The sequence below is a fragment of the Mesocricetus auratus genome, unplaced genomic scaffold, assembly GCF_017639785.1.
Source record: "Mesocricetus auratus isolate SY011 unplaced genomic scaffold, BCM_Maur_2.0 Super-Scaffold_100004, whole genome shotgun sequence".
In the NCBI taxonomy this organism is placed as follows: Eukaryota; Metazoa; Chordata; class Mammalia; order Rodentia; family Cricetidae; genus Mesocricetus; species Mesocricetus auratus.
In genome coordinates this window covers 7,526,685-7,551,856 of record NW_024429189.1, presented here as the reverse complement: position 1 = coordinate 7,551,856, position 25,172 = coordinate 7,526,685, and the positions used below count along the sequence as shown (strand labels likewise).

The 25,172-nt window shown below is 42.1% G+C and overlaps 1 protein-coding gene across 9 annotated transcripts in view; it reads right to left on the bottom strand.

The window, feature by feature from the left end:
- The window catches only part of Ehmt1 (euchromatic histone lysine methyltransferase 1), a 128,622-nt gene that overhangs the window by 41,060 nt on the left and 62,390 nt on the right, over positions 1–25,172 (bottom strand). For 7 of the 9 annotated variants that reach the window (XM_040745283.1, XM_040745284.1, XM_021235077.2 and 4 more), the window contains exons 7-14: positions 21,981–22,058; positions 20,376–20,496; positions 16,038–16,175; positions 10,774–10,919; positions 3,710–3,853; positions 2,666–2,892; positions 1,322–1,489; positions 155–237 (exon numbers count right to left, since the gene is read on the bottom strand). In XM_040745283.1, coding sequence (XP_040601217.1) covers positions 155–237; positions 1,322–1,489; positions 2,666–2,892; positions 3,710–3,853; positions 10,774–10,919; positions 16,038–16,175; positions 20,376–20,496; positions 21,981–22,058 — 1,105 coding nt within the window. The remainder of the gene's footprint in view (positions 1–154; positions 238–1,321; positions 1,490–2,665; positions 2,893–3,709; positions 3,854–10,773; positions 10,920–16,037; positions 16,176–20,375; positions 20,497–21,980; positions 22,059–25,172) is intronic. The other 2 variants (XM_021235081.2, XM_021235082.2) reach the window with 1 other exon arrangement.

The following is a 25,172-nucleotide window of genomic DNA, read 5'->3' as shown; positions in this document are numbered from 1 at the left end:
AGCAACAGGCTAAATACCAGGAAGCATGTTCTTTTACTAATCAGAAGAATCAAAGAATTACAAACATCAGACAGTGAGAAGAGGCTCATGAGAAAAGGGGCAGCCAACAAGGCTCCCCTGTGTTCCTTCTGGGGCCTCAGGTGTAGCAACTCACCCAGCATGAGAAGCACCTTCTGAAGCTCACCCTGCCTGGCAGAGAAGTACAGCTGCTTCGGGTGGAAGCGAAGCTTCTTGGGTCTGTGAGAAGCAGAGGACAGCGATCAGCACTAGCCTCTTATTGTCAAAACAGGGCAAGAGGTACATGTTGAGAGCATCGGCCAGTATGTTTAAAGCCCTAGGTACTGTCCACGCAAAGAACAAACAAAACAACACAAAAACCCCAAGCAACTGTGTTCTTATGTCATAAAAGTGTTGCACACTGGTAAAGACACCACAGGTAACAACATTGAGCCTACTCAGAGCACAGACAAGTGGCTGCATTATAGAGGGTCAGGGAGCCTGAAAGAGCCATGCATTAGTCATCATGTATACTCAAGATGGTATATGAGGTGCCAGCCAGAATGTCCAGGGTGGCCTGTGCAGCTCAAGCCATGAGTGAGGAGTGACACTAATTACCCTCTAAGAACATGGAAGGCGCTTGAGCCAACATGTTTGCTATGAAGCTTACATCAACTCATTCACAGGGGGTAAGAGTGGAGGAGTCAGGAAAACTCTGGGGCCTGGCTAATGGGCAGGTATGAAGGGTATCAGATGGGCCAGGACAGAGAGAGTGACAGAGTATTCATAACAAGGAACAAATGAGTGGACCATTTTCCTTCCAGGACACAGTAAGTCTAGAGGTCACCTTTATAAACCACTCTAAGGAGTGGAAGGCTGTCCCCAGGGAAAGAGGACAGGAGCAGACCCATGAGCCAACAAAGGCTGTAGTGTAGGAACCAGCAAAAAGCCTGGGATGGGGGGGAGGGGGTCACCTGATCTAGCCCACACTAGGCAGAGATTAGGCAGCAAGTTAGATTGTAGGTGCTCATGGAATGGTGGTGTCTTCATTAGGAGGCTACAGGCAGCTCATCCATTAAGAGGTTGTCCCGGCTCAGGATACAAAGAAACCCATCTCTTTTTCTTGGCATGAATAGATAATTTGCAGCAACTCATCCCAGACAGGGGAAAGACATACCAGACTAGCACCTCATATCCTCATCCTTTGATGAACAGTGTTGTTCAAAAGGCTGGAAAGTACTAGACACCCCTGGGTAAGAACATGACCCTGAGTTGTCTCTGGAAAAAAGCAAAAACAAAAAAACAAAACTAGGCTAGCTCTTACTTTTCAGAGTCCAGAGCGATTAGAGCACTTTCCAAGGTTTCTTTTCCTGGGCCCTGGGAAAGGCCAGAAGTTGGCCTCACGAACCCAGCTGGCCCTGCAGAATCGAAGCACTCTGGTGCCTGGGGGACTGTGCTGTGCGATTTGTCGTCCTCTGGGGCTCCAGCAATGCTTCATGAGAAGGAAATTATTGAAATGTTTCATTATTTGCATAACCTCTCTTTCTCATGGAAACCAATGAAAACACAAAACAAGACCTATTCTAATCTGCCTACACAGGCAGAATCAATGGCCAATCTGCAAGTCTCAAGGGAGCTGCCTGAAATACAGAACCCCATCCCCCATTTAATGAGACACTCAAAAGTCAGCACAACACCCCTAGGATCTCCACCCACTACCCAAACCTGACTTTAACAAACAAGTCTCAGGCCAAGAACTAGCCAATCTACTGCCTTCCCCAGTATAAAGAAGGATGCCTACTGGAACTGTGACTTGGAAATGTTGAATTTGCCAATTAATATGAAATCACTGAGACCTTCCCAAACCTTTGTTTAGCTGTATACACATACAACTGAGTCTTTTTTAAAAAAAGATTTATTTACTTTATGCATATGAGTGTTCTATCTGCATGTACACCTTTTTGCAGATAGGTGGTTGTGAGCCACCATGTAGGTGCTGGAAATTGAACCCAGGTCCTCTGGAAGAACAGCCAGTGCTCTTAACTGCTGAGCCATCTCTCCAGCACCACAATTTGAGGATTTAAATAACCTCTAATGAAGCTTTAGGGTTTTTTTTTCCTCCTACTGCTGTCAAGTTTACACACCTATCATCTCCTCTTTTTGTTGATCAACTTAATAGCTCTGTCGCTATTTGCAAAAGATCTCTTCCCCATTCCTTTCTTATCAGGGAATGGCTGACAGAAGAGAGACTACAGTCATCTGTCTTAGACCCCCACAGCTCTCAAGATCTTCAGCTAATTTCTACTTTATCTTGTTTTCAGCAAGGGCCTTCAACCTTGCACCACGCAGTGTGGAGAGTCCTACGGCAGATGATAGGACACTTCAGGGTGTGAGGACTACATTAATGAATGAGAAACCATAAAAGGCTGCACCAGTCAAAGCTGTGTAAAAACTGACTCAAACAGATGGTTTTTATCAAGCCAAACTGAAAGAGACTTATATACAAATGGTATCAAATGAATACTAGTACTTCTTAGAGATCAGAAACCATAATAAATGACTAAGTTTACTGAGACTTCTGGATAAGGCAGCAGAAACTAATAACTACAGAGGACATATCTTCAAAAATACTAGTGGAAAACTTGGCCACAGCTAATTTGCTTAGTACCTGCCCGTGGTCGTGTCAGCCCTGCCCTCAGAGGCCAAGCTCTTCTCCTGTCCAGAGGCCAGGGTCACTGTGGAAGTTGTGTCTGCTTTTGCTATGGTCACCTCTTTGGCCTTAGAAGTCTCTTCCCCACAATGGGGACAGTAGCTGGCATTGTTGACTCGAGAGGCACAGTCCTTATGGAACCGATGAGAAATGCTGCTCTCAGGCTGACATTCCATGAAGTTACCCTGGAGAAAGAAGATGAAAATCCTTTATAAAAACTGAGAAAAATATTCAGAAAACTACATGAAGCTCTATTGAGCCAATCAGATTGCACAAGCAAATAAAGTATCAGTTAGAGCCTGGTGAGTAACAAGCAAAAAGCTCACAAAATGACCAGAGGCCAAAGGTCACCTTACTACCACTACTACTCACTTCCAGCCCTCACTGACCTAACTAGCTGAGGGCTAACAACAGTCTAGCCACTCCAAACAAGCAAGAGAGCTATATAAGGCATGGTCTAGAAAGCCCACATGGTGTGATGGGCAGACAGAATCGGAGTACCAAAGGGGAACATTTGAGTGATTACCAATTACAACAGGTGTTCTTTCAGAGAACAGAGACAATGGAATTCAGAAGAGTACTCTACTTATCAGCAGAAGCATAAAAAGGGAAGACTAATAAGGAAACAAGGTACAGAATTCAAAGATAAGCCCTGAGAGCAGAAGTCCCTGGCCTAGGTCACAGCTGACGGTGCAGTAAGTGGAGGCCCCCACAGAAGGACCCTGTCCTGTGGGTCTGGTGGACACAGACTTATCTTAAGAACAGAGTCAAAGACAAGATCCCAGTGATACTGGCAGATCATAGAAAATGCAACAGTGGGAGGAGGCATGCCTTCCTCTGCACTCAAGACAGAAATCCACAGAACAAAATAAGGGGTAGTGGGGGCACCAGGTCATTTGTCTATATTAAGAAAGCTTGAAAGGATTGTGGAATAGGTCCTGTATGAGACATTAAGTCTCTGCAGAGGTCTCTTGAAGCCCGGCAGGCGGGCTGGGCTCTTACCGCAGTGCAGAAGTAGCCGCAGCCAGGACAGCACTGGTGCTTCACCATGCGACCCCGATGGTCTTCACACAGCACCAAGAGTGGTGCTTTGGTGGATGGGCGCATCAGCTCATACTTGACCACGCTGTTTGTACACCGGCCCAACTGCAAGCAGACAAGACCAGGGGTCAGTGACACAGCTGTGAGAGAACAGCGTTCCCACCCACTGGACAATGGAAAGTGCCAGACACATGGAAAGTTCTCAGTAGATATGAGGTGCCTGAAGGAATCATGAGCTTTCAGAGGCAAGCTGTATGAAGAGCCTGTCAAAAAGCTACTGACCCAAAGCACCTGAAAAAGGAAGTGACTGCTGCACAGGGATGATGACAGTAGGTAACCTCATCCAGAGGGTCAGGTGATCAGATAATCAAGGGTTCCGCTTGGGCACAAATCAGGATGAGAAGAAAGATAGACAATCAACATACTCTAGGTACGAAGGTCAAGGCCATCACAAGTGACCAGAGGGTCACAGTATGATACGCTCCAAGTGATCCAGCTGGAGGGCCCTATGCATGGAGTCAAAGCGGAAATGCAAGAAACAAAGCAATATTCTCTTGGGTATGCCTGAGGAATACAGCACAGAAAGTACTGAGGCTAAGATTCATGGCAATTGTCAGACTCTAAACAGATACTTCCCTGTGAGATGCTCCTATGTGCCGAAAAGAGGTGACAGCTTGCTATGTACATAGAGTACTAGCTCACTACATGAAACTTCTCTGGCAGCCAATAAGAAAACAAAAATAGCCCAAAAGGAGACAAATGTCCCCACAACAGACAATAACTTCAGATATGCTAGTAACCAAAGAAATAAAACATAGTGTCCACCACTTCTATGCTCTATTGGCAGAATATACTTATTCAACTGGGTTGCAAATTTAAGACAGTAGCCATAGGAGCTGAGTTCTGCAAAGTTTCTAAACAACAAGTAATCTGAAATACAAATCAAAAAGCTCCCAAATGCATCTTTTAAGATTCCATCTGAAGTGTGCCAAGGCATTCCCTAAGGACACGACAAGTGAAACAGCAGCGGGACTAAGACACAGACCTCAACGACCAACAAGGGCCTTGCTGAAGCCTATCAGACTGTGTTAGACTCATCCAAGGGGGTCCTTTAAAAGGCAGCTTGATCATTTCCCCATAGTTAATGTATAAAACGCAGAATGGGGAAAGCTGGGGCATGTGAATCTTGAAACAGTCATCCTGACACCAGCCCCACCACCCCGTGATTCTCTAGGAATCTTGGTCAAGACAGGTGGATATAAATCCTTTATTATAGTGATTGGGGGAGAAGGAGCGAGTTACTTAAAAAAAAAAAGTGAGATAGTACAGTCATAGGTGAGTCTAAAGATATAAAAAAGATGCTAGAGCAATTCATAACTAATTTTGGAATAAGAGGTTTCGTGCATTTAGTATTTGAGCTGTTTTATGAAGAGCGTGAATTATTTATATGATCATAAAATGAAAAAGGAGATTTTGTTCAGCTGCTACAATGGGAATGGAATCTTAAGTTGGGGGCTTGCTAAGAAAACGGTAATCAAATAGCACAATACAAGACAGACGATCTTTTGGAAAGAATACTTCAATGGAATACAAATGGAACTTCATTAGGGTTGAGAAAAGGAGGAGTAGTTAATGAGCAGCACTCCTCAGTGATGAGGAAGAGAGCAGGAAGAGCCAAAACAAAAGAAAGGAGGTCACATTTCCTCCCAAGGTAAAAAGCAAGCCAACAGGCACTGACACTGGCAAAGCAGAAAGACTCAAGCCCGTATGCCTGGAGGCAAGGATGAAGTATAGGCGCAGAGGAAGCTGACAAGTTGCACCCCACTCCAGAAGGGAAACCAAGTTTGTGATAGGAAGAGGCAAGGCAGAGACCCAATCTCACCCTCTTGCATGCCTGTTGCTATAAAAGTGTGCCTATTAAGGAAACCTTTAAGAATGCAGACTAAAGCAGCTGGTGATACTCTTTTCGAGACAGGTTTCTCTGTGATGTTGGAGGCTGTCCTGGAACTAGCTCTTGTAGAGATGCTCACTTTTAAACCCAGCACTCAGGAGGCAGGGGCAAAGCAGATCTCTGTGAGTTTGAGGCCAACCTGGTCTACAAAGTGAGCTCCAGGACAGCCAGAGACAGAGAAACCCTGTCTCGAAAAAAAAAAAAAACAAAAAACAAAAAACAAAAAAAAAAAGAAACAAAAAAAAAAATGGAGAATGAAGTACATGAAACCCCCTATAAACTCATGTTTACTTTTTAAAATTCTTAACATTCTCATCTGAGCAGTCCACTTTAACCTTTCCAGAAGAGTATTTATAAGCAAATCAGTGTTTTACCCATTAAAAATACAAGGTGTATTGCTCATGCATATTTAGCATAACCTCAAGACAATCCATGTACCCAAAAAGAATGGTAATAATTCCCCAAAGCCCAGAGCTTGAGGGGTGTGGGAGGATGGAGGAAAAAAGGAGGAGGGGAAGAGAAAAAGAAGAGGGATGGTGGTATCACAGTGTGCCGGCAGAGGCCAGAGAACAACTTTGCTGGGATAGTTTTCTCCTTCCAACTTTTTAATGGAGTCCAGGTATTGAATTCAAGTCAAGCTTGGACAACTAGTGCCTGTACCTATTGAACAACCACCCTCAATTTATTTTAATATAGCAATAAACCTATCAAATCAATATAGAAAGCATGTTTTAATGCCAAAAAAATTTTCAAAGCAAGGTTTTAATGAATGACATTGCTCTAGATTACTACAATAAAAAGTGGTCGAGTCTCACAGCCATTTCCACAATCAAGATCTGGTTGGTAATTGTGAATTATTGCTTTCTGGTATTATATCAACCTGCAGGTGTGTGCCGCCATACCCAGTTTGACACATGGAGTTTTTTTTTTTTAACCTCAAGGACAATTTTACTAGTTTAAAAGAAAAAAAAAGCTATCAGGGTAAGCAAGCTATAACTCTCAGAAGCTGTCCACCTAGAGGATGAGAGGGAAACAAAGCCACGCCATTTAAACTGGCACAGAGACCAGACACATGGCACAAGCAGTTACACGGAGGCAAGAGGGTTTAGAGAGAGAGTAAGGAAGCCCAAATATGAGAAGAAGCATATTTCACTTCTAGCCAGCATCTGAAAGAGACAGAAAGAAGAAAAAGATAGTTATGCCTTTTTGATTCTGACCTCAAAATGGTAAACCCAGTCAAACTGGATGGTGGCTCTTAGGGACTGCTTGCGTAGTGTTTAAAATCTGTTTAAGAAGCACAAAGGTCCTTACACCCACAGATCTCCAGGAAAAACAGGAATATTAAGCACCCAAAATTGTTCTTTCACATTGAAGGATGGATAACTGTTTTTTCCAGAAGGTTGGGACTTGGAGGTGATTAATAGCCTGGTGATTCGCATCATTTGTTGGGACAGGCCACATTAAGCTTCTACAACTAGGACTGGAGGTTGCCTAGTAATCTAAATGACCCTTATACTACTTATACAGCAAGCAAGGGGGCTCCCCCAGCCAGGACTGAAGATGGCTGATAGCTCAAATGACCTCTATGCAATCTGTATGACAAAGACCAGGCCAGATCCTTCTTTAGGCCCTTAAGCTACTACAGTTAGTATATCTCTAGAACCTATTTTCTTGGAAGAAATGGCATGTACCCTGAATTGAGTTCCAATGTAAGTATGCTTCCTGTGCACCAGGAAGCTGTTTTCAAAATATACTGTGTTTAAATATGCTGGCAATAAACCCCTGGTAGCAGACTCTCCAGAAGTTTGATCCAGTCTAATGAAGTCACACTGAACTGAGTTTTCATTCCCGCCTCTTTCAAGTTCATTTGTCTGCCTGTCCTGGCTCCATTATCAAACTTCAGCACTGTCACACTGGTATCGACTTGTGTGCTTGCACTTGCATACTTCCCTAACACTCAAATAACAACTAGACCTCAGACCAGTGGCTTTAGTTTTCCAAGTGCTTACTTAAGCTTAAGAATGAGATTTCACAAACTTTAGTGTCTTTTGACATGAACCCAGGGTAAGGCTATCTGAGCTTTAATAATAATACAAAGAATTAACTCCACTAAATACTGAAATACAACAGCTCATAGTAATGTAAAAGGAGAACTAATTAACTTCAAAAGCCGAGGAAGAACCAATTTGGTATCTTAAGAACTGCTAGAAACAGGTTAAGAATCTCACATCTGTGCTTCCTTGCCAGTTAAGAGGCATACAACTCATTAACGAAGCAGATGAGATTATTTCAGCCAATAAATGCACAATCCATGGAAGAACTATAGGATCATTTTGAAACCATCAATGCATGATCAAGGTAAACAACAGGTATCAGAAGCTGCTAACATCAATGAAAAGTATCAATCTTGTGCTCAGTCTATTGGGCTTATCTGGCATTTGCAATTCTGTCACAAAAGTCAGAGTTCTGCTGAACTACAACTTAAGTTGACAGTGGGAACCTCCAAATCCAAGCAGCCTAGGAAACAGCTCTGTTTCTTGGACTTAGCAGTTCTATCAGAGATCACCTGAAGTAGTGTGACTATGGGTTACAGGTTTAATTTTACAACAAAACAACTTATAACAAATATCATATAAAGAGAAACCTAAGTTTCTAAGAATGTTGCAGGAACTGGGAAGGAGGGAATGAGAAACAAATCATACCCAATGTACAACACAGAAGCCAAAGCCATAGCTATAGCTATGCACTCTGCCTTTCCAATGTTAACATATTTCAGGGACACCGTACCACTCCAGCATTTGAGGGAACACTCATTTGTTCCAAAGAATTCTAACCACTGATAGCAGGGGGGAAAATTAGAAATACAAAATTTAACTTGAACAAAGTAATGAACACAGTCAGTAATCAATCAGAAGTTAAAACCTACAAGGAAAAACCTGATGAGGAAGGACAGGAAGTTACCACAAAAACCCTACCACACTTGCCTTGTAGCATGCCCTCCTTGCCAAGATTAAATCATCTAAGTCTTAAGCCTTAAATCTACCCATGTCTTCAGATTTAGTTTTCAAAACAACAAACACTAAGGAGAATGACTTAAACAGCATTTAAAAAAAAGCCATCAGCTAAAATCAGGATCTGGGGTTCATTTCCTCGTAGGTCAGTGGCATTCAATATATTCTAATACAGGAGCTGGCAAGATGGCTAAGCAGATAAGCGCAATGGCTGGTGCATGCCTGTAATCCCAGCACTCAGGAAACAGAGTGAGTTCGAGGCCAGTCTGGTCTGCAAAGCAAGTTCCAAAACAGTCAGAGCTGTTACACAAAGAAACCCCGTCTTGAAAAATAAAGAAAAAAAAAAAAAAAAAAAAAAGGCTGCTCTACTAGAGGACCAAGGTTTCATCCTCAGCACCCACTTTCACAACTACCTGTAAATCCAGTTCTGGGGATCTGACAATAGCTTCTGTTGTCTGAGAACCAAGAACCTACACATGATAGTACACAAGCAAAGCAAACCTATCCACTAAATAAATAAATAAATAAATAAATAAATAAATAAATAAATAAAACTTTAAATAATCTTTGAATACAGACATACCAAAAACACTAGAAACAACAAGTGCTGCTTAGTCCAATGAGAGAAGAGACGTGCTTAAAAGCCAGCAATCCTGGGACACAGATATATGGACCTAAAACCTAGACAAGGTAAACTCTGAAATTGAGACAAGATTTCACTGGATCTTCCTAACACCCATGTCAATAAAATAAGAGAACCAGCAGTTTTCAAAGTGTGGTTCCTGGACTAAAGCATAGTTAGAGCTTTTAGAAACGCAAGACTCATGACACTGGTCAATTCCACTGAAGTAAAAACTCTGGCTGTATTGACAGGTCCTAGGAGCAACAACAGCTGGGCAAGTTCCCAGTAGCATCAGCTCACAAAGAGCTGACCCAGCACCATACAGAGACACACTAGGCCCTCCCATTAACTGCCCAAGTCTACTTTGTGGACAGCTCGGGGTGAGCCCCTGAAACATTTCTATTTCTATCTTTTCCTGGGCTTGGACAGGTGACCTAGCCTCTCTGCCTACATCTCTGAAGCATGAGAAAACTGCAGAGACAAGTGTGACATCTCATGGCCATATCCTGAATACTAGAAACATGCTGTGTTACTGCTGCTGTCAAACATTTCAATCCTAAAACTAACAGTTAATACTCAAATTGGCTAACTAGTGAGAAAAGCTCCAAAGCCCAAATGGCCCAGAAACCTTACTAGAATGACAGTCATCGGAAAGCAACAGGGAGAAGACAGAAGCCAGGTACTGGCCCAGGCCTTCTCCCAGAGGACAGATGGTCAGATGCAGGGAGGGCCTTGTCACAGCAAAAAGCACCTCTCACAGTGCAAGATTAACAAGCTACATCTAGTTGTTTGTCTAGTGTGCAGTGTTCTGTCTGCGTGTATCCCTGCAGGTCAGAAGAGGGCACCAGATCTCATTACAGATGATTGTGAGCCATCATGTGGTTGCTGGGAATTGAACTCAGGACCAGTTGGTGTTCTTAACTACTGAGCCATCTCTCCAACCCTGCAACCCTCAATTTATTCACTTCTCAGTAAATATAGCAAGCTGGTAAAAAAAACATTTATAAAAGGATGATCACGAAATATTCCACTTTCCTCCAACCATAGTTTGTATGCTAGTGCCCTTTTTAAAAAGGATTTTAAAGGGGTGGGGTATGTAAGAATGAATATGCCCACAGAACTGGAAGAGAGCAAGTGCATGCCCTGAGGCTGGAGTTACAGTAGGTTGTGAATCACTCGGTGTGGATGCTAGGAACCAAACTTAGTTCCTCTGCAAACGCAGCACTTCTCTTCATCCTTGCTTTGTTGTTGTTATTATTTCTTAAAGCAAGCTGAAAAGCTCTTGGATATCTTATTACTGATCTGCTGCTCCACCAATCTGACAAGTCTGTGTAGGTTTCCTGGTTATCTGACACTGCTGACTAGGGTCTAACGGGAAAGGCTGTGATTCTGAAACATGACAGTTCTTGTTGCCATTTTAAGGAAAAATGAACAGGCTTACTTCATGATCCACGCTCTCAGTGGCCATGCACTGGTTGTTGGCCAGGGTGCTGATCTCGCGGCTCTTGGGGGTTTCCATTCGGCAGCTGCAGAGAGGCACTTCCTGGAGGCCATCCGTCTCCAGCACATCCGGACCATTGGCCAGCCCTAAGTCACACAGACACATCAGCTCAAGCAACCCTGACCTACAAAGGGTTGTCCAGAGAACAATCAATTACAGTCTTTACAGTGATCCCCTATGAACTGAAATTGCATATCAGCACTGCTCAGCAGAAAGTGTTCACACACTCTTTTGTAACATCCTACATGTAAAATAAGGTGGCAGACTGTATCTCACCCACAAAAAAAAACTTATTAACTTATATTTATAGGGTCCATGCCATAGACCAGGTTGCATATTTATCAGCAATTCCTAAACCTGGTTTCCAAGCAAGAAAAGCATTCACTACACATTGAGACATTATTTTCCTCATTGGGTTTTCAATTACAACCATAAAAAAGAAATTCCATTAGAAGGTTCTAACGATGGTTTAATTGTTACCTAGAATATTATTCACCAACCAAAGGATCCATTTAATAAGCTAAAGAAGGAAATCAAAGGAAAGTGGGGCCTGTGAGATACCTTTGAAAAGTTAAAAGTGCTTGTTGCCAAGTCTAAATACCCAAGGCCAATCACCACATGGTAGAAGGAAAGACCTGAGGCTGAAAGCGGAAAGACCTGAGGCTGAAAGCTGTCCTCTAAGCTTCACACAGGCACGCCATGGCCCACACGCCTACACACCTGACAGACACACAGACAAACAAAAAAGGTTCATAATAATATAGTGCCAAACACCACAGGGAAAAAAAGCCACAAGGCCCAAGCAAAGTCTGTGCACTGCAAAGCTGATGCCACCCACTCAGAAAGAACACGTAAAAGGGATTTTGGGATTTGACTAGTAGCTTCAGGGACTGCTTCTTCCAAAGACACAGGAGCAGACCATGTCCTCTTTCATATGAAATGGAAGAAATAAAAGGTGAACTGAGTTTGAAGCAATATTGCAACTCTGAAAAATAATTAATATTCACACCTAAAAACAAACTAGGGCCTGACAAGGTAGCAGGAGACAAAGACAGGAGGACCTCTTTGAGTTCTAGACCATCCTGAACTACATATCAAGTTCTAAACCAGTCATGTTGCACAGTAAGACCCTGTCTCAAATATTAATTAATTAATTAATTAATTAAAATAAAAGACTGTTAAAGCAACTGTCATTGAGACCAAACCCAAAGAACCCTGAGTACCCCAAGCCATTAGAGACCTTGATCATTTCATGAAAACTAATTCTGAGCTATTTCTTCTGAATGTCTGGATTACAGAAAAATGAAACAGATTCATTCACTCAGAACCAGCCAAGTGATTTATTGAAGGACTTATCAACAGAAAAGACAAATAACTATAACCATGTAATGGTTTTTCTGGCCGACTTTCAGTTGGCTCAACATAAGCCTGCTCTGGTACCCTTTCAAAGAGCCCTGAACTGCTTCTGGTATGGAGCTGCCTGATTCACAAATCCCTCAAACTCTCCGGATACACACAGTGCCTCACTTGGTCTCTAGCAATACTATGCTGAATCCAGGAGTCCATCTTCACCCCAAGAAGACATTCAATGTTCACCTCTGGACTCTTGAAAACCTGATATGGGCCCCACCTAATCTAGTCCCCATCGAGAGCTAATAAATGATGGGAATGTAGCTCAGTTCGCAGAGTGTTTACATAGCATGAACCAAGTTCTGGGTTGGATCCTCAGCACTACTGAATACACTAGGTGTGCTGGTACGTATCTATAATCATAGCACTCAGGAGAGTGAGGCAGAAAGATCAGAAGTTCAAGGCCAAGCTGACAGACCCAAAAAAAAGAAAGATGAGCAACAAACTTCTATGACATATAAATCTAGCTGCCTGACTTCTCTGTAGTAACTAAACCCCAGAAGATCAGAAAGCTAAGACAACTCAACCAGAATCACTGGAGTATAAACCGAGGAGTTCCTGCTCAGCAATGTGGTTTATAAACCGGGAAACACAACAAATATAAAACAGGGGTCCAGCAACTGTGCTCCTGCCACACCAACTACATGCGGCTAAGGTGAGATGGAAGAGTGTACGTTCCTGGGCAGCACTGTCAGACACGAGTGTGCTCCAATCTTCAAAGGGGAGAGCTACAGAGACATCAAAAGATGCATGCACACTGTCAGAACACAGTTCAAGAATGGAGTCGGGCTGGGCAGTGCTGGTGCATGCCTTTAATCCCACCACTTAGAAGGCAGAAGCAGGCAGATTTGAGGCTAGCCTGGTCTACAAAACAAGTTCTAGGACAGCTAGGGCTACTCAGTGAAGCCCTGTCTTGAAAAAACAACCCTCTGCCAAAAAAAAAAAAAAAAGAGTTGTGTTTATGAGAAAACGCCAAGAAACCAATGCAAGTCTTGTGATCGCAGTTTCTTCAAAAGCACAGAATTGTTCTTGGAATGTGCTTTCATGTCCCCTCCCAGGTACAGCAGATAGAGAGGAGTGAATTTGCATCAGACTATTCATTGGCTATTTTTTATTTGTTTATATGCCTCTGTGGAGCGTGCAGCTTGCTTGTTACAAGTGACCGTGCACTTTACTCGTGTGACTCTTCTTAGCCCTCAGAGTATGAACTGCCTGCTGTTCTGAATATACCATATATCAGCTCTATTTTCTAACAATTCCACCACCTCTAGAGTGATACACACACACAACCTCTCTTCTGAGCTTGGGTTTTCCTGATCATCCATACCATACACCAGTATCCTCAGCTCCTGTCTTCACCCAAGCTCAAATCCTTAGCCTATTACCTTCACATGCCTGCAAGCAAAGATAGTGGGAAAAGACAACACAAGCACAAACCAACATTTACTTAGGTCCTCAGCTCAAGCCTAGACCATCTTGAACCAAGACTGAACTGGACATCTGAACCCACTGAAGCAGACTCAGCAACTTCCTAAGATCTGATCTCATACTTGTCTGAGTACCAGTACTCCTATTACCTACCTTCAGGTATCTCAATTCCATACATTAAAATGAAGACATAGCCGGGCGTTGGTGGTGCACGCCTTTAATCCCAGCACTCGGGAGACAGAGGCAGGCGGATCTCTGTGAGTTCCAGGCCAGCCTGGTCTACAAAGTGAGTTCCAGGAAGCCTCCAAAGCTACAGAGAAACCCTGTCTCGAAAAACCAAAAATAAATAAAATAAAATGAAGACATGGGTCCAAGCAGGGCCTGAAATAAGCCTACACTTACCCCACCTAACCCAAACCCTAATAGAGGCAGACATACATGGTCCCCCGGAGAAGGGACAAGATCTCCTGAGCTAATTGAGGGGGGGGGGTGTAGAAGAATAAGAAGGGGAGAAGAGGAAGGGAGAGGAGGACATGAGGTTCGAGCAGGAAGATCGAGTCAGGGGAAGAAGAGAGGAGAGCAAGAAAAGAGATACCATAATAGAAGGAGCTATTATAGGTTTAAAGAGAAATTTGGCACTAGGTAAATGTCCAGAGATCTACAAGGTTGACCCCAACTAATAATCTAACCAATAGTTGAGAGGCTACCTTAAATGCCCTTCTCCTATAATGAGATTGATGACTATCTTATATGCCATCCTAGAGCCTTCATTCAGTAGCTGATGGAAGCAGAAGCAGACACCCACAGCTAAACACTGAGCTGAACTCTGGAATCAAGTTGCAGAGAGGGAGGAGTGATGAGCAAAGAGGTCAAGCCCAGGTTGGAGAAACCCACAGAAACAGCTGACCTGAACAAGGGGTTACTCATGAACCCCAGACTGATAGCTGGGAAACCAGCATGAACTGTTACAGACCCCGTGAATGTGGATGTCAGTTTGGAGGTCTGGTTAATCTATTGGGCCTCTAGTAGTGGATCAGTATTTATCCCTAGTTCACGAATGGACTTTGGGAGTTCACACCACATAGAGGGATACTGGACACATGGGGGAAGATCTAGACTCTGTTCCAAACGATAAGACAGACTTTGAAGATCCCCCATGGACGGCCTCACCCTCCCTGGGGAGCAAAAAGGGGACAGGACTGGGATTGACATGTAAAAGAAGCTTGCTTCTAATTTAAATTTTTTAAATGGGGGGAGGGATAAATAAATTATGAAGACAATTAGGCAATGCTGCTTTTCTTCAAGGAATTGATTCTCTAAGTCAAAAGCTTGTTTGTTACATACAAACAAATCACTGATTAATGAGTTAGTGCTGATCAATCACAGGTAAATCAATCTGTAAAACAGCACAGAACCCAAGGGAACAGCACTACAAACTGGCTCCCCACTCCCCTGTAACCTAGATGTGTTTTCATTTTAAGACTTTATAGTTGCATTTATCACTTTTGATCTTTGCTTGTATGAGAGATGAATCAGAACATTTTTACATAGAAGGGCCCCCTAAATGCCATTATAATATCCTGTTCACTCACCTACAACAGGCAGGGTTCTGCTATACAGTACTGGGGTTGGTTTGATAAAGTACTATTTCCTGATTACAATTAAATTCCTAACCTTCCAAATCTAAAAGTTTAGAATACTTAAAGTATGGTTCTATTTAATTTAGAAGGGAGGCATGGTTAACTACAATGAATCTGCTTCTTTGGACAAACCCAAGATTCATGTGAGAAGCAAAAGATTTGGTTTACTAAATTACAAAAGTAAATCACAGCTTCCTAAGCATCCAAAATCTGAAAAAGCTAGGTATATTAATTATTTTCCATTGGTTTTTAAGTGATTTAAAGAAAAGGGAGCAGAAAGTAGGAGTAAGCCACAATAATTCAGGCACAATGGCAAATACTACTGCACCTGTGACCGGAGGCTGTACACCACTGCAAACACACCCAAGCAAGAGACCAGAAGGCAGGCTACAACTAGCCAGAGCGAAAATCAGACATCACTCAAAGGCACAGTGCAAAACTATATGTCCTAAGGATTCCACATACATTTGGTCCACAATTGGGAAAACACTGTGAAACAATTACTAGCACCATAAATTTGGCATAAGGAATCTGCTACTTTGCTCTTAGAGGGCTCTCACTCACACTTTCTGTCTCTCATCCAAGCATTTGCATCATGTCTTTTCAATCATCTTGAAATAATGCACTTTATCAAACTGTCCATTATTATCCACCAGGGGGCATCAGGCAAACACAGAACCAGACCAGTAAACAAGCAAGATGGTGTGGTCATATTCTAACACCAACCTTCATTTTCCGTCTGGGAAGACAGAATTCCTCTGACACGGAGATCCAGGGAATCCAGAGAAACTTCCATATACCCAGCGCTGTCTCCCAGAGCTGCCTGCTCCGTGCTTCCTGGAGATGACTTACAAGCCTCGGAACCTATACACAGAATGCACACATCATGAAAACTGCCCAACAGCCATATATATCCAGAACGTTCCAGGAAGACTGAAAAGATGGTGCCTGTAGGTAAGTCCAACAATCCAAATTCAATCCACAGAACCCACATGATGAAGAGAACCAACTCCCATAAGCTATCCTCTGACCTCCATGACATGCACACAAACACCCATACAATAAAAATACTTCTGTTTTACACCCCAAAAAAAAAAAAACGACAGCAAACATTCTAATTATGAGGCCAGTTCCCAGAAAAGGGACTAATTCTCATGAACTTATTTAAAACACTACCTGGACCACATCAGTTTCTACTAGCAATCTATTTCCTGTACATTAGTTTGTTAATTCCATGTATGCCCAGTTTCACAAGAAAGGGGCTGGTCAAGAAAAAACAACAAAGCTAGATATTGTAGCACATGTTTCTAATGCTAGCACTTGAGAGAACAAGGCCAGCGTGGGGTACACAATGAACAAGTAGGATTCCCACCCACCCAACCAAAACCAAAAAACAATGCAAAACAAAATAACCATGAGCATATCACATTCTTTTTTTTTAAGTTAAAAATTTTTAGATACATTTAATGATTGTATGTTTATGTATTTTGCCTTCATGTATGAATGTGCCCCAGATGGAAATCTGGTGCCCTCTGAGTTAAGAAGAGAGTGGCAGGTCCCCTGGAACTCAAGATATGCACAGTTATGAGCCCATATGTGAGTACTGGGAATGAAACCCTGGTCCTCTGGAAGAGCACCCAATGATCTTAGCTGCCTAGCCATCTCTTCAGCTCCCAATTAATGCAATCTTATATCCAGATATTCTAAAGAAAAACTAGCAAAATACTTAAGAAAATGATAAAAATGTGATTAATGAAGTAGACCCGCCAGAACATGTCTTTAATATCAGCACTTGGGACACAGTAGCGGTTGGATCTCTGAGGGATACATAGTGAGACCCTATCTCATAAGGAAAACAAAAGGAATAAAATTTTGTAAATTGTTTTAAAGTTTAAAATAAGATGCCCCATTAACATGATGAAACAACCATGTAGATAGAAACCTGTGCCTGTGGTGATGCCAGCCTTCTTAATGTTTGGCCCACACCTGAGGGTCCCTGGGGATACAGTCAACATCTAACCCATCAGACATGGTAGTCTATGAAGTCCACCGCTCCCCAAAGGGCAAGAGAATCTAAACATGTCAACACGGACAGACCCAAAAGAGGGCTAATTCCAAAACTAGTGTTCAGATCACATAGTAGGTACAAACACTTATGTAGGCCCTCATCTTTGTGGACAAGGGAGGGCAGAAGCAATAGGCCAGCCTGTCCATACTTCCCAGGATAGCCTGAGAGACCTGCACAAAATTGAGTATTTCCAACAACAAATACATTTCATGAGGAATCCTAAAAAGTATGTTTAAGTTACATAATACTTAACAGTGACAAAGGGCAAATAATTGTTTCCCAGTGACTCTTCTAAATATAAGATTATATAAAAGACTAGAAATAAATGAATCATTAATGCAAGTATGATACAAACATATTTTAATTAAAACTGTATTTTGTGTCTAGATCTTAGACAAGAAATTTCAAGAACATGAATAGTCTTGGTAAAATTTTAAGCATTTTACATAAAACAGTAAAATTCATGTTATGGATTTTACACTTTGAAGCCAAAATGAAAAAGACAGAATTTCTGCCCTCAAAGTATCATTTAGGCTTGGGTCCACAAACAATTGTGAAAGCCAACAGTGAAAACCACGTGAATTTTCTGATCTCAAAGGGCACCTGAGGTGATACAAACAGCCATATGAATGAACAGGCAGAGGAAGCGCTCAGGAAGGCACACAAGCCCCATATCAACAAACCCAGGAGGTCTCTGCACACCTTCCCCTGTCACCACACCTTCCCCTGTCACATGGCTGCCCTCTTTTCCATCAGGAAAAGCTACACCAACAAATGAACAAAGCTGTCTGTGTGCCACGAGGACAATAAGCAAATGAGTAAATGAAGCAGATTAGAAAACTCAGAAAAATCTCAACGTAATAAATAAGTAGAATTTGATTTGGGGACTGAAGAGATGGCTCAGTGGTTAAGAATACTTGCTGCCATTGAAGAAGACCTGAGTCCTGTCTGTCCCCAGAACCCAAATAGTAGCTCACAATCATCTGTGACTCCAGGTCCTGGGAATCTGACATGCTCTTCTGACCTCTGGGGCCACCAAGCATGTACATGGTGTGCATACACATCTCTGTATGTATCTCTATATACTCATATACTTAAGTTAAAACAAGTAAGTTTTTAGTCTTGCGTAAGTTTTTAGAAAAGAAAAGTAGTATTAGATAAACTGCAGTCCTACAAAAGGGAGCTGACTCTTCCTCACATATTCAAATACTGCTTCAAAGTGCACCAAGGATCTGTGTGAATGCTGAATAAACCCGGTAGCCTGGTTTACTCAAAGATTTCTTTTGTTTGCTCGTTTTTGTTTTGTTTTTCAAGGCAGGATTTCTCTGTGTAGCCCTGGTTGTCCTAGAACTTGCTCTGTAGACAGGATGGCCTCGAACTCACAAAGATCCACCTATCTTTGCCTCCCAAATGCTGGGATTAAAGGTATGCACCACCACTGCCCAGCCTAATCACAGATTTCTTAGAACAAAAAAGTAAGAACCATAAAAGAAAACAATTCACAGCTGGGCAGTCGTGGCGCATGCCTTTAATCATAGCACTCAGGAGGCAGAGGCAGGCGAATCTCTAAGTTCAAGATCATCCTGATCTACAAGAGCTAGTTCCAGGATAGGCTCTAAAGCTACACAGGGAAACCCTGTCTCAAAAAAAAAAACAAAAAAAAAAAACAAAAAAAAAACAAAAACAAAAACAAAAACAAAATAATAATAATAATAAAATTAAAGAAAACAATTCGTAAATTTTACTTCAATGAAAATTTTCACTAGCTCTTCTTACTTAAATATACTGTTAGGAAAATGGAAAAAGCAAGCCACAGACTAGGTAACATGTAAAATATTCATCTGATTAAAACTCTATCTGAAACATTTAAAGAGCTCTTAGAACTCAGTGAGAAGATAAATGCATAGTTCACAAAAGGAAATACCCATAAGCTGAGAAAGCTCATCTCGTTATTATCTGGTAAAAACAAACTGAGGCTACCAAGGAACACCACTGCAAACCCTCTGGAACCACCGAAGTTATACAGACCCAACAGGCAATAAGGGCAGGGGATTGAAGCCCCAAGCATGGTGGTGGTGGTGATAATGGTGGTGGTGGTGGAAAATGGGACCCATGCTTCAGAACAGTTTGTTATTTCCCAAAGACTTGAGCACACTGTATGCGACTGAGCTGGGTCAGCCAGAAAGATGTGAAACACCTGTGCTGCATTCAGACATTCATATCAACTTCCTTTCCAAGAACCTAACCCAGCAGAGACAAGAAAATGACTAGTAACAGCATCCCATACAGTTTGTGCACTTCTCAGAAAGCAACAAAAAAAAATTGCTGTGAACATATACAACAGGAGGGTGTTCAAATAATTACAAAAAAGGAGCCAGAGCAGGAACAAGAAGGACTCTACACATTGAGCCAATTCCATACACACAGAATTCTACAAAGTAGCAGACTATAAGAAAACAGAAAATCAAGGGCTTCCTAGGAATGGGAAGGTGCTCACAGGGTAAGGGAAGGTCTTCTAGGCAGCAGGGGTAAGAAGATCTAGAGGGTGATAACAATGCTGATCTGACCCCAGTTCTACGCTGTATGCCAGGCACCATCAATGAAGCTATACAATGAACTTAGCACACTAACCCTTCGTCCATCTGATCTGAAGGACATGTGCCTGATCTCACCTTAAACTACCACGCAGGCCAAGAGGCAGCCAGGGATCACAGACTTCCTTCTTCCACATGTCCATGCAGGAAAAGAGGCACTATTCCTGTGCAGGGGACAAACTACTCATGCTGGCTTAGTGCTCGGTAACGAGCCAGGATCTACTAGGTTTACCAGAAAGAGACTACCTGAGGATCACTTAAGTTTCTCTGAAGAAGTCATTTCAAACATTTTTTACAGGAGATCCTCTTTTCAAGTCAAGTCCTTCACACACACCAGGCCCGGCCAGCTTCCTTCTGACACACCCATATAGCTTGCAGAGGCCCCAGCTCCGCTGTGCTCACCAAGCATGCTGCTTGGCTTCTTTCTACTTCTCCGCCTCCTTTTCCGAGCAGGCTTGATCCAGGGGCTGTCAGTCTTCCCTCTCCTCTTGAGAAATTTCTTCTTGATACTGGATTCAGAACTCTGGAGGACCAAAGGGCATGCACATCAAAGGCAAAGCAGGGGGAGCTCCTGAGAGCAAAAAGGACTATGAGTTGTTTGCCTCGAAAATCAAATAGTTGCTATATCTTGATTGTTCCTCTAAAAGACTTCACTTTTAGACATGTTTCCGGGTTACATTCTAAAGATACCCATGCTGCTCCAAGATATCTAATTAAGCCCGGTCCTTTTAGAGGCAAAAAGATATGAAAAACTAAAATAGAATTTATAAGTTTCACTTGAGTTTGGCAAAATGGAAAAGAAAAATCAAAAATTTCTACTCAGGACTAAGTAAATAAGTTCTATAAGTAATCTACCTTTCATTATACGTATCCACTCATCTTGTTTAGGAAGAACAAACAATGCTCAACGTGCCCTAGAATCCACACAGTCACATACTACAATGCATAACAAGAAAGAAATATAATCAATTTATAACAAGGCAAGAGGTTGCATATCTGTTCCCATGTTGCAAGTGTAGAAAGGACATTTAACAATCACAAATCACAGTGACCTACAATACCAATTCTAGTGCCAGGGGATGCTGGGAAGACTCACATGAAGAAAGCACATGGGTTTCTCAAGCCTACGTCTCAAGAACACATATAGACACTAAGGACTCTATGCTGAAGAGTTACGTGGCACAGCATGCCAAACCACCCCAAGCCATGGGTTGGATGTGTGGGTCTATGTCAGTCACCCCAGTAAAATGTGTTGAGGAACATATCCAGGACACAAGCTTATGTTGTCCAGGTTCCTTCCTACAAACAACCCCTCGATCCACCCTATGTTTCCACAAAGAAAAACTTCTGGAAAAACTTCAACAAACACTGCCAAAAAAAAAGTTTTCTACTGTCTGATCATGCTATAGTACCCCAGGAACTAAGGTTTAGTCACCAAACCCAAGGATCCTGTGTCTTCCTCTTCTTCACCACAGCAGAATGATACCAGGGGATACTTTCTTCCTCTTCAGTTCTTGGTCCAATACTTTATCTTCACATAGAACTTCTGCCTCAAGCTCATAAGCTTCTTATCTCCTCCACTCAATACTCACACATGGGCTACTCCTGAGACTCTACTCCAGAGATTCATCTATTTCGAACCTACCCAGCTCCTACAAATCCCAAGATTCTACCTGCCAAGTAAGAGACTCCACCTCAATGCAGCTCAAGTCCAACAGCTCCTTCTCTCTCAGCAGTAATTCAGTCCAACTCACCACTTGTATGAATAACCAAAAAATGAAACCACAACTTTCCCTCAGAGCCAAAAAGCTCCAGGCATGCTGGGCCTACTGCTGGATCCCAACAAGCAGGTCATGACACTCACTCTACCTGCCCCTGAGCTACAACTCTAAGTGACTTCCTTCACGGAAGATCCCTGGGCACCGTGTGACTCTCAGCATACACAGCAGGTGGTAACAGTGACCTCACCTGCAGATCTGAATTATATGAGCATAAATGTCAGATTACCAGGTCAGATTCATCACCGCCATCTTCATCCTCCCCTGTGTCAGGTGACTCCTGATCCTCCTCTGAATCTCCATCCATCTGATCACAGCACAGAACAGGGAGAAAGCCAAATAAAAACAAAAACCAATTAGATGAACCCAAAGCAAATGTTAAAAAACACTGACAGGCATGTATGGAAGGATCCTCACTGTCTGCCCCATTGTAGAGACAAGCTTCCTTGCTGGCTCTGGCCAGTGATTTTCTAGAGAACAAGTTACCATTGAGTTTTCTGCACCCACTCCCTGCTATGATGTTCCATTGCAAATGGACCCACTCTGATGACTCAAATACATTAACTGCAGTTTGAAGATTACTGTGCATGCAAGGCATGCCAGACAGCTATAAAAAAAAAAGGTAAAATACACTCACGGGTGGGTGCGTGCACGCACACACACAGAAGGGAGAGGGAGGGGGAGGGGAAGGGGGAGAGAGAAAGACAGACAGACAGACAGACAGACAGACAGACAGACAGACAGACAGACACACACACACACACACACACACACACACACACACACACACACACACACACACGGAAAATATAATCTAAAGGGCTATAAAATAATACACACTCAAACCCACCCCTACTCACCTAAGAGTAGTCTAGCCCCTAAAACCATCAGTGCTATGTTGCCTGGCCACTTACAGCCACACTGAGCCTAAGCTTGAACTTCTTTCCTGCTGGAGAGACTCCAGTGAATTTACTCTTTTCTAATCACAAACAAGTTTTGGCATCCTTTCTGTATCAGAATACCAAAGACAATTTATTTTTCATACTGTATTCATCTTTCCTCAATGCAAAATTATATGTCCACTCATCCCAGATCCACTTGCTACAAGGCAGGGTTGTGATCTCTGGTATGCTCTAGTCTCTCTGCAGGATGCACTCCAGGTTGAGCTGATGTTTCCAGCTCAACAGAACCTATAGGATTCACAGTCAAGCTGCATTCCAAACAAGCCAAAGTTCTTTTACAAAAGATCAGACAAGTACAAATGTGGAACTCCTGAGTAAAATGTTACCCCTCTGCAGTGATAACTCTCAATAACACCCTATAGATGTCTCTTGTTTACCCATTCTCAGCACTGTTGATGTATCCTACAGTCTCTGACACAATTCCCAGAACTGCTCTCAATCTCCACAGAATATGCAGCTCTACAGAAGGTTTTGACTAGATTTTGATAAGACTACTCTGAGCTTAGAGATAAACCTGGAGACAATGTTTTTCTCATTTGAACAAATCTTAGCAAATTTCTGCTGTTCTCTTAAACCACATTATTGTTCAATGTGTTACCCCAGGTACTCTGGAGATGCCAAGAATTACAGTTAAGCTTCTAGATGTTTTGTGGTTTGTTTTTCAGATTACTGATCTTCGAAAGATTCACAGACACCATCCTTAAGACAACCCGAGTATAGACATACAGAAATGGACACTGGTGTCTGGACCTCTGAATTTTTTTCAGCTTTTCAAGACATGGTCTCTCCATGTAGCCCTGACTGACCTAGGACTCCTTCTGTACACTAAGGTAATCTCAATCTCAGAAATCCATCCACCTCTGTCTCCCAGTGCTAGGATTAAAGGTGTATGTGGCTATACCCGGCTAATTCTCTACTTGATGTTTAAAAAACATGACTAGGCATTTATTGATTTGCTGACATTTATTGCAACATTACACAAAAACAAGAGATGCCTATGTGTTGATCACATGATTTAGTTCAGTGGCTGTAATAGTTTTTTTTTTTTCTGGCTTTTCTCTTACAGCATCAATCAAAAATTCAATGTTATTCTCCTTATGTCAATGCTAAAAGCAGCAATCTCACCCTCATTTTATGACTGTAATAGAAATGCTTCTAATTTTCACCATTAAATATAACCTTCATTGGAGGACTCTGGTACTTTTATCTAACTTTAAGTTTTCTTAAATTCACTGGCAGTTGGTTTGTTTGTTTGTTTGGTTTTAAGCAAAACGGAGCAATGCAACTACCAATTAGAAAAGAGCTTACACAGAAAGGAGTAAGATCCCTTTAAAAGTGCTGCATGACAACTACATGTGTGGCACATGTAAGGAAGGAATAAAACAAGTTGAACTCTCAAGGAAAAGGGACAATAAAGAGTACTAGTTGGCAAAGAGTAAATTAGAAGTAAGGAACCAGAATGCGATGCAACTAAAACCTACATTCAGCAGGTAGAGGAAGCTGTTCTTACTATAAGAACACCAGGAAACAACTCTGGTCAACAGGTCCAGCTTCCTGGCTAAGAGACGAAGGCACTCAAAAGGACCACTGTGCCCAGCAGTCACAGTACCTCATTTAGTCTAGTCCACACAGAGTACCTACCTTTACATGACTCAGCAGGCCCACAATAGAACATAATATTGTGCTGACTAGGCAAACAAGGATAATTTCTGGATCAAAGAACTTCTACAAAATGAGTTTCTAAAAAGATAAGCAACCTAATATCTAATAGATAAAAATGAGCAATATTCAAACTTCCAAAAATCAGAAAAAAGTACATTAAAACTATATTATATTCACTAAATGGGCAGTGGCAAACTGGCAAGGCAAATCCCAGACCATCTGAATTCTACAAGAATGAAAATTAAACAAATAAACAAAAAGAACACACACTGTTCTGTTTATATAAAAACTAAGCACAACAATTTTAGTGCTAGCATTCAAGCAGAGGGCATTCTTGCCTATTTAGTTATATTATAGGATCTTAGAATGCAACACTGGTCAGTCTCAAACTTTTCAGCTCAGTAAAACCTACTGCCTCAGTTCCCCAAGTATTTGGGACTATAGGTACATGTCATCAATCCTGACTTACTATTGAAAACACCAACTGGGGCCAAACTGTGGTGGCTCACACCTTTAATCTCAGCACTTAGGAGGCAGAGGCAAGCAGACTTCTGAGTTCAAGGCCAGCCAGGTTTACAGAGCAAGTTTCAGGACAGCCAAAGCTACACAGAGAAACCCTATCTCAAAAAAACAAAACAAAACAAAAAGCCATTTATAGGTATGTACACTCTGCGGCTTTTCTTTGTTAATTTAGTAAATCCAGTTAAGAGATTCCTAAGAATGTTATATACAAAGCAAGAAAAAATTGACTAGTATATAACAATGCATAAGTACTACCTCTTAGAACCGAAAGCCAA